At 39.1% G+C, this 10,624-nt stretch overlaps 1 protein-coding gene across 1 annotated transcript; it reads right to left on the bottom strand.

Annotated features, from left to right (window-relative positions):
- Positions 1 to 3,739: 3,739 nt before the first annotated feature.
- Positions 3,740 to 10,226, bottom strand: LOC148101508 (uncharacterized). Its single transcript, XM_087845519.1, has 3 exons — positions 10,210 to 10,226; positions 7,167 to 8,256; positions 3,740 to 6,841 (listed from the first exon to the last, which is right to left on the bottom strand). Exons 1-3 carry the CDS (start codon positions 10,224 to 10,226, stop codon positions 6,149 to 6,151), a joined length of 1,800 nt encoding a protein of 599 aa, XP_087701645.1. The 3' UTR covers positions 3,740 to 6,148.
- Positions 10,227 to 10,624: the final 398 nt, after the last annotated feature.

The following is a 10,624-nucleotide window of genomic DNA, read 5'->3' as shown; positions in this document are numbered from 1 at the left end:
TCTAAGCCACTGTCGCTCTGGCAGCTGAAGAACTCCCAAAAATGGGCTAAAATCGCCCCTGCTTTAAGATTATCTGACTAGTAACGGATTGCATTTATATTTATAGAGCCGGGTGGAGGTATGCTACACCAATGCTTGTAATGAAAAGAAGGACTTTCTATTGTTTGTAGAGAGCCATTTCTTTTTACAATAGCGGATGTATTTTACTTTCTTATATTAACCTACAGGCCGCCCACTCGTCTCCTCGTATGTGTAAAAAATATCCCTTAGTGAAAAAAGCGCAGCTCACATATTCAGAACTCTATCCCAAATAATTTTATTAAAACACCCTGATAAGGTATTTTGGTTTGGTGCAGCCACTCATACCAAAGTAAAGAGTTTTTCTTCATTTTTATAGCTACTTTTACAACGGGTTTTCTCGTTAACAGAAAATAGACAGAAACCCTAAAAGAAAATGGCCTTGTTTTACGCACATCAAGAAGGAGTCAGACGACCGTCGGTTCATCCCGGTCAATGTTTCCTCCGTCGGGTACCATAAACATATAAGAAAAAAACCTCAGAGAATTTATTATTTTTCTAAGAGTGAGAGAGAGAGAGAGAGAGTGAGAGAGCGAATCGATCAAACTTTTCTACAAAACGTTATACACGTTATAAATGTTAACCAACCTTTGACACATGGATGTTGGCTTAATTTTTACCCAAAGAGAAATTTGACTCCAATAAAAAAAACAGGATACTGTGGTGAACACTTACCTCAACTTTGATTGTTTTTTTCCACAGCCATTTATTCTGAAAAAAAAGTAAACATGTTACAAGGACAGTTTTGACACAATGCCCAGTGCAGAGTACATGAATGGGAAGTAGGAATTCCTCCTCTCTATACTTACACTCCTCCCTAACAAATGCCGAGTCATCATCTCCATAATCTGTGTCTGGATTTATCCCACTTTTCGAGTTTCATTGGAGTGTACTCAAGTGCACAAGATGTAAAACAATGTATTCGTTTTTTAAGCCATTCACCGAGTCCACGTCAAGATGCCATTTATTTAAGAGTCTAATGATTTTTTTAATTCAAATTGTGCAAACTTCAACGCAGTAACATTGAAAATAGAACACTAGAACTCATTTTTGTTGGACACAAGAACAACTCAAGCATGTTTTTCGGGAGCTGAACTAGGGCTTACACGTTGGCTGTGCCCCTGCATGGGACCAGTGCGAGGTTGTGCGGCAAATCCCGGCGTGGAGGGTCCAGACACTCCCACGGCGCAGACTTTGATGTCCCCACAGAGCGTTTCTGGTGTGGCTTATGCAAAAGAGACAATACAGCGTGTTTCTCTGCTCCCGGTAAGCATGTCTGTTGTAGCCTGCACTTTATAATTGTCTCTTTGATTATTCAAACAGTGTTTAAAATGTGACTCGTTTGTTATCCAAAAACATTTTATCTATGTTACTGATTTAAAATTATATGTATATATTTGAAGGTTTGTTTTTTTTTTTTAGCTCAAACAGACTCTTGAGCATATTCATATAGCAAATCCACATAACCAGTCTGCACCCTAATGTACATCTTTTAAGTGTATGTTAATCAGTACATGAAGCGTACCTCTGAAAAGAGTCCATCATTTGTGAATTTACTGATTTGTTTTTAACTGCAGTTTTCACAAACTGTGGATGATGAAATCCTCTTTATTTTAGAAAATGTCTTTAAATTATCGCAGTTCAAACTTACTGAGTTCCCGAGCTACTTTTTTACTATGTGAATAAACTATTCAAACTAGAAAAGATTTAAAGACACATCTTAATTGGAAAAAAGGCGAAAAATTGGGAATGAAATTTATGTGACTGTTCATCTAAAAGCCAGCAGAGAGTGAAAATCCAAGAGCTGCTGCAATCCTCTGCATTAATGATCTCTCTCAGAAGTCTTGACACGTGCTTATAACTTAAACCACAAAAAACTCAGTTACAGCTGGTAAGATTTATGGTATAAACCAGACTTTCACAGTCTGCATCTTTACAGGGTTTTTTCTGCTTTTGTTCACTCCTAGTGTGATTAAAAAACAACAAACACAGAGCCCACTAACTATTAGCCGCTTCCCCCCCCCTAAACAGTCAGTTGACTGAGAGAAATGCAATCCATTATTGTGAACGCTGAAGGAGATGTGCTCCATAGTCAAACTTATATTTCCTTAACTTACATCCTATGTTCTGTTTAATTCCGACATCCCTTCATGGTTTGATGGAAAATTGGTTAAACCATTGCTCAACTTATGTCTGAATGACGGCAGATAATTCTGATGAAACTGACCCCGTAAGCACTTTGCAGCTGAGTCGAGAGCTCGTGGAAATAAAGTCAGAAGGTGTTGTAACGTCGGGTTGCGTTTAGTGGTTGAGAGGAGGCGGCAAAACACTTAGCCAAAAGAATACACACTCGCACTGGCATTGGGAATTCCACAGCGTGTTCTTTAATATACCTTCTCTTCATCAACCATATAAGCCCGGTTGAACGGCTGCAGCTTAACAAGCATAGAGCGCAGTGTTCGTACAACCCATAACGTTGCAAACAAAGGTGCCTGGAGAGGTAAAACATAAAATCTGTCCCTCCTCATGCACTAGCGTGCAAGCACATGTCCACACAATCACAGAGAGAGTCAGTGGCGCATACGGATGACAACATTAACCCTTGACTTGGGCTGTCTTAAAGAGACACCACACCATTGTGACTGTTACAGTGTCCGGCGTGAGTGCGAGTGCGGTCTGTCCATTTGGGACGTCTGACAGACACACTAGTGCAACTCAGAGTGTGAGCAGCAACTCCTGTATACTAAACATAAGAAAAGTAATTTGTAGTGCTTGACTTTTTTTTAAACCGAGATTCCAGGGATCATGCTTATATGGTTTTCCTTTATTCAAAAACTGGTTAGTTTAGCGATCGTGTAACTGTGTCCTTGACCTTTTTACCAGCTTGAGAAGTTGGTTCCCTGGTGCAGATATTTGGGATGGTTCCAATGCTGAGTCTCCAAATGCATACAAAAGGATATTTTCTACGTTATTTCTTAAATGTGTATAAATGGGATGGGATGATGTTCGATAAAAGTAATAAACAATAAATGTAAATCTGTTTTTTTAACTTTGCAGACTCATTTACCCACTCCAGTGACAGCGATAAAAAAAAGATCATGGCTTTAAAGAGATTGCATTACATTTTGTTTTTTGCTACATTAACAACTTTTCCAACTCTGATTCTCTGCAGGACCAACACGGACATCAGTTTAGACTGAAATCCAGTTCCGACGGCATACGCAACATGTTCAAGCTGGCACGGAGGCATCTTTCTTTCAGCTTAACGAGTGAACCGTCAACTCGTTCAAACACACGTTAAAGTCTGTTTGGCTCGACACCACCGAACAGAGGCAGCAATATAACATCACTAACATTAACAGTGCAGTGAATCCTGCTTGTGCCGTGATATTCAGGAATGCAAACCGAGCAGCATCACTGACTTTCAGCTTGTTGTGTTTGTGGATATATGACTGACTTTAATTATCCATAAAATCATCACATTCTCTGTAAGATTAAGGTCGACTATTGAACAGAGAATATTTTAAAGTAAAGGCTTTAAAACCAAGTTAGTACAAACATCACTAATGTCACATACCTTTGCCGACATGTGGCCAACAGTAATGTTTTAATGTTCTTCATTATTAAACATTTGCACATAAATAAGTGACATAATATTCAGTAAGGCAAGGCAAGTTTATTTATATAGCACAATTCAACAACAAGGTCATTCAAAGTGCTTTAAAGAGACATTAAAAAACAAAAACAAATAAAAAGCATGATTTATTAAATTGATTAAAAGAATTTAAGCTTAAAAGTGTGGATTTGGTGCTTTATTCAAATGCAGCTGAGAACAGGTGAGTCTTCAACCTGGATTTAAATAAACTGAGTGTTTCAGCTGATCTGAGGCTTTCTTGGGGTTTGTTCCAGATATATGGAGCATAAAAGCTGAATGCAGCTTCTCCGTGTCTGGTTCTGACTCTGGGAACTGATTAAAAAAAACGGATCCAGGTGACCTGAGGGATCTGGAAGGTTCATACTGGGTGAGGAGGTCACTGATGTATTTTGGTCCTAAACCATTCAGAACTTTATAGACCAGCATCAGAACTTCAAAGTCTATCCTCTGACGGACAGGCAGCCAGAGTGAAGACCTCAGAGCTGGACTGGTGTGGTCCACTTTTTTGGTCTTAGTGAGGACTCGAGCAGCAGAGTTCTGAATGAGCTGTAGTTGTCTGACTGCTTTTTTAGGTAGACTTGTAAAGATGCTGTTACAGTAATCAAGCCTACTAAAAATGAATGCATGGACTAGTTTTTCCAGGTCCTGTTGAGACATCATATCAGTACTTACTTTTAAACGTTTACTCTTTGGCCGCTCCACTTCCACCGTTTTTTTTGGCAAAATTATCCACACCCTATGCAATCTGGGATATGTTGGGCCACGAAGTCTACACCAACACATCCTTAAAATTCAGGGAAATGAAGGACGCATTTGAGGGCTGCATTTCGAGCAGCCTTTGAATTGGGACAGCCTTCGTCACGTTGCTGTGACGTAATCGGCCTTCAAATGCGGCCTTTAAGGCTGCAGACCCTGAATTGGGATACAGACCAGGAGTGACATGTTTAGCCACATGTTCTCCTTAAGTTGCTGGCTGTCTGAGTGGTGTCCAAGAAACGATGTGGGCTTCATAGATAATTGGCAAATCTTCTGGAGAAAACCTGTTCTTGTTAGGAGAGAGGGCATCGATCCCACTTTGGATGGAGCAGCTCTCATTTCTAGAAATATGGACAAATTTATTAAACCCCCTAAAATACGACTATCCAGAGCTGGGACCAGGAAGCAGAGTTGCAGTCTTACACGCCTCTCTGCAGCTTCTCTCCTCCTGAAACGACAGCCTCAACACAGCATTTAATCTGTTATTAGAATATTAAATATTTCACTTTAATGTTGCAACTATGCGGTCACTTCTGTCTTTAAACAAAATATTTTCCAACTACAGAAATCATGAAATCCAAACTAAAGTGTTACTGTTGCTTTATGCATTTTATATAAATAATCGATGATGGTACTGACATGAAGGAAGAGAAAGTTACAGGTTGCATCCTTTGAGTTGGTCTCCGTGCCTTTGGGTGATTTTCAGAAGGACAGATGTTTCTGTTCAATTCTTAAATCAATTTTTTCAAACACAAACACTATTTTAAAGCTTCTAAAGAGTAAAATATTAATGATAATTATAATAACAGTAATAAAAACAAAAGCTCTCAGATCCATCAAACCAACTAGCAGAGAGAACAATAAGAGAAGAGAAAACTTTAACCTTGTAGACTTCATTATGTTCCAGCTGCTCTACAGACGCTGTGACCTCGAACTTAAGCAGGTCGTAAAGTATGTGCAACTCAATAACTTCATAATTACACCCTGTGGTATTTAGGCAGCAGAACAACTAAGAATAACAACTATCTTTCTTTAGATGCAAGAAGAATCATATAGAAATGAAAAAGTATTAATATAAATCCAGAGCAAAGATATCCTCTAAATCAGCGTAGCACATGTGCAGCTGCTGGGATTCACTTAAGCATTCGGCTCATTGCGTTTGCAGATTATACTCTCGCTGTTCTGGCTCACAGCGCTTCAAGCACAAAAATAAATATCCCCAAAGGTGTGAAAGGGAGCTAATTAGTAAGAGTATTGTTACTCTCTGCAGGAGTAGTCCAGCAGTAGAAATCAGTCCAATAACAAGGTGTGTAACATCTAGCAGGGTGACAGAAAAACCCAGGGTAACTTCTAAGGACCTCAACGTCTCTCTCACATTGTGTTTTTTAATCATGTCTCCATTTGTCACTTCAGTCTTTACTCTGAAATACAGGAAGAGAAATCATGGCTGAAACAATTTCTCATGAAACCAAGGGTGTGGTCCAAAAGTCAGTTTTGGTGAGGAAGGTTCCTAACTGAGAGAAGTGACCCAGAAGTATCTGTGTAGCAGCCACAATGAATCAAGATCATGACCTTTATTAACTGATCAAAGTCTATTCTTTCATCTTCTGTATTATTCAGTTTGCAATGGTAATGCAGAAGTTCAGCCCAGCAACCAATTCAGTTCAACACAAGTTTAAATGATTCTATCTGAACTCTGTGGAGCCTGATCTCAAGCTTTTTGAGTCTGACACTGAAACCAGAGGATCTTTCTGTCACTTCAGATTCACTGTGATCCAGTGATGGGAGTGATTTCAGCCCTGAGTGATCACGCTGATGTTTGCACAGAGCAGATAATGAGGTGAATGTTTTGGCACATTGGTAACAGTGAAACAGTTTATTAGTAACGTGGGATCGTTTGTGTTCGGAGTATGAACTGAGATTCCTGAAGCTCTTGTCACACTGGTCACAGCTGTAGTTTCCTTCCATGTGTGCACGTTCATGATAGTTACGACTACTTGATTGTGAGAAGCTTTTGTCACAGTGTCTGCACTTGTATGGTTTCTCTCCCGTGTGGACTCGTTTGTGTTTTTTAAGGTTACTTGCAGTGGTGAAGGATGACCCACACTGATCACAGAGGTGCTTTTTAACCCCACTGTGAAACAGTTCATGTTGTTTTAAGTGATATGATGTGGTGAAGCTTCTCCCACATTCTTTGCAGTATTTCAGTTTGTCTCCAGTGTGTCTACGTTGATGTGTTTTTAGGTTATTTTGATGACTGAAAGTTTTTCCACAGACGTCACAACGAAAGTCTTTCCCACCACCACAGTGATGACAGGGTTGAGAACTGGATCCATCTGTGTCGCTCTGCTTCTAAACAAAGACACAAAGACAGTGTAAGTCAGTCCTTCAACATTTTTATCCTGAACGTCGCCTGAAATAAAGAGCATCTCTGCAGATGTCCAATTACATTTTACTGTTTCAGTTAACACACTCAGTTTACTGGGCTGCAATAACTACAATACTACCACCATAATACTACAGTAATACTAAAATCATAACTGACATGAAAATCTGAATAATCACTCAGAGCTGCTTTTCCATGCAGTAGAATTGCTAACATGCTAACACAGTTTAATGAGCAGAGTTGTTCCAAACAGTCAGGCTAAAATGACAAGATAACAATATAAATACATACCTCACAGTAACTGCACTTGTAGAGTCTCTTTCTGGTGTGGATCTGTTGGTGTCCTCTCAGGTAATATGGAGATTTAAAAGTCTTCTCACACAGGTCACATTTATAAGGTCGTCCCTCAGTGTGGGTAAACATGTGTCGTTGTAACTGTTGGTCTGTTGTAAACTCTTTGCCACACTGATCACAGCAGTACACATCATGTCTGGTGTGAATGCGTAGGTGTATATTTCGGTGCCCTCTCTGGCTGAAAGTTTTTCCACAAATGTCACAGATGTATGGCTTAATTCCAGAGTGGGTAACTAGATGATTCTGTAAGCTGCTACTGCGATTAAAAGCTCTGCCACACTGATCACAGCTGTACGCTTTAACTCCACTGTGGATGAGTTGGTGTTGTTTTAGGGAATCCTTCAAGGAAAAAGACTTTCCACACAAGTCACAGCTGAACGGTCTCTCTCCAGTGTGGATGAACTGATGACTTTTTAGTGAAGCCTTCTCAGTAAACTCCTTCCCACACTCGTCACAGCTGTACGCTTTAACTCCACTGTGGATGAGTTGGTGTTGTTTTAGGTGACCCTTCAAGGAAAAAGACTTTCCACACAAGTCACAGCTGAACGGTCTCTCTCCAGTGTGGATGACCTGATGAAGTTTTAGTGAATTCTTTAGAGCAAAATCCTTCCCACAAATGTCACAGTTGTATGCCTTAATTCCAGAGTGGGTAACTAGATGACTCTGTAAGGTACCACTTTGAGCAAAAGCTCTGCCACACTGATCACAGCTGTACGCTTTAACTCCACTGTGGATGAGTTGGTGTGTTTTTAGGTTACCCTTCAAGGAAAAAGACTTTCCACACAAGTCACAGCTGAACGGTCTCTCTCCAGTGTGGATGACCTGATGAAGTTTTAGTGAATTCTTCCTAGTAAAATGCTTCCCACACTCGTCACAAGTGTATGTTTTCTCTCTCTTTCTTCTGTGAGGTTTGTCGGCCTCCTGAGAGCGCTGACTTCTCGCTCCATGTTGGTCCTGCAGTGACAGAGATACAAACAGAGGCAGTGAGTGAAATGCAGTCGTGGAACAAACTGAGCCTTCAAACTCCCTCCAATAACACTAGTTTTAAACCTGAAGGTGGAGTGTGGTACCAAACACCTTAAAGGTCTCTTATCCCCACCTGCTGGTAGTTCTAACACATTACATCCAACCTGGTGTTAAAAAGAATTCATGACTGTTTAAACACTAAAATCATGCCCATCCCTCCTGATTGTACACACACACACACACACTAAATTATTATTTTATCATTTATATTATAGTGTTGTTTCCTATTACATCTTTCTTTATTTTTTATAGATTTATACATAATTATTCAGTGATAATAAATCCTATGTTTGTTTATTCAAAAAGAACCCCATTAGCTTCCACAACAGATGTTGCTCATCTTCCGTCAAATACAATCACATAAAATATTATACAATAAAGTGGATTCAATTTGGCTCTTACATCCACAGTGAGGTTTCACAATTGTTAAAATATAAGCAATCAATAATAATAATAATAATATCAATAACATTCAGGCACATTACACAAATTTCAAAAAGAAATAATCTCTTACAATATTTACAACAACTAAAAGCTCTGTAAATCGGCTTTTAAGTGGTCATTGAAGTTTTGAAGAGTTTGAATAATTCTCTAATTTTATAAGGCAATTTATTCCACTTAAAAGATGCTCTAAATATAACAGTTTTACAAAAAGTTACTTTGTTTTTAATTTGTGATAACAATATAACTGACGATATAATTGACACTAGACAAAATACTTTACAACTCCACAACTTTATTAAAAAACTCATCAATATATTTTCAGTTAAACAAACAGCTGTTTTTATGTGCATTAAAGTTATATAAAAATTTAACAGTGCAAATGCAAATTGCTTGCTGACAGTTAAACCAAAAGGATTTTCCAGAGGAAATTGGCCGACATTTGCTCCAAGGTCATATCGCCCTGCTCTGTCTGTCACCTTCTGTGTTGAGCTCATCGTTTTCTCTGTAGTGGCTGAGCTGAGTCCAAGTAGCTGAAAATGTTCCTCTGCTGCTCCGTCAGACTCTTCTCCTCCTGCTGATCAGCTGGGACACAAAACAGATCTTTGTTAGGCTCCACACTGCACTGAAGAGTCAAAGTGTCTCATATGTTCATCTCACAAGTAAAAGAACACATTTTTGCTTCCCGAGGTGGGCAACTTATTGGAAACAAACACAAAAGGTTTGAGCACTGATACCTGGCATTGCTGGCATTGAAAGATGCAATGCCAGCAATGAGGATTGTCAAGACTAAAACCAATCATTAAGCAAAGACAACAGGGATCATTTGTTTCTGTTTATTTAGCATTCACAACATTTGTAGTTGCTTTCTGTACAGGGGAAGTTCACGCACACTGTGTGGTACCGCCATCTGCAGAAGGTGCATTCAATCTCTGTAAGAAAAACTAGATTGTCTGAGACTGAAATGATATTAACAAAAGGAGAGGTGACTTGTAAAACTTCAAGTGTATGACAAGGTGAAAACAAATACACAATTGCATGTCATGTAGCTGAAGGTGTTTTTTCTTCTTCTTTTGGAAGACCAGAAAACACTGAAAGTTACAAATGTATTGTGCTTGAAACAAATTCAAAATAGGTGATAAAGCCAGCTGCACATGTGTGTCACAAGTAAATCTGGCTGTATAATAAACAGAAACAAGTGATCCCTGCTGTCTTTGCTTAATGATTGGTTTGAGTCTTGACAATCCACATTGCATCTTTCAGTGTTTGTGGGTAGATTTGAATGCACCAGTGTAAGTGCAGCCACTCAGCCTCTACTCAATGTGGTCATAGAAACAGGTGCAGATGTGTCACGAGTTAATCTAGTAGTAGGCTATGGCACTTGGCCACAGGTGGCAGTAGTGGACTGACCTCCATTTGAGACTGCTCCAGCTGCTCTGTGACAGTCAGTAGATCTGCTACAAATAGCAAATCATATGCAAGTTTTGGAAATTACATTAAAAATATTCCTAACTTAGCCATGGCAGCCATGTTGATGTATTACCTATATTGACTGAAAATGTTCATTTCCAGAGAAAAGACACAGGCAGACTGTGCTTACAGGATGTGATGTTACATGTTATTATGTGATGTTATTGGAATCATCATGAATAACGGGAGTGGTGATTTCTATAACTTTGTGTATATAATTTGGCATTTCTTACTGATGTAGGCCAAAAATAAATACATAATAAAATGTTATTTATTTTAAAGGTTTATTTGCAAGATACAAACACAGACAAAATAGAAAGTTCCACATGTATTGTGGAACTTTACACACACACACACAAAACTTATTAAGGACTGTACATTAACATAAAACTGTTGTTTCACCAGAGAAACACACACGGAGGGAGGGGGAGGGAGAGAGAGAGAGAGAGAGAGAGAGA

Source organism: Neolamprologus brichardi, chromosome 9, assembly GCF_056152115.1.
Source record: "Neolamprologus brichardi isolate AB-2024 chromosome 9, ASM5615211v1, whole genome shotgun sequence".
Lineage (NCBI taxonomy): Eukaryota > Metazoa > Chordata > Actinopteri > Cichliformes > Cichlidae > Neolamprologus > Neolamprologus brichardi.
Note: the sequence above shows the minus strand (reverse complement) of the source record. Positions and strands in the feature narration are given on the sequence as shown.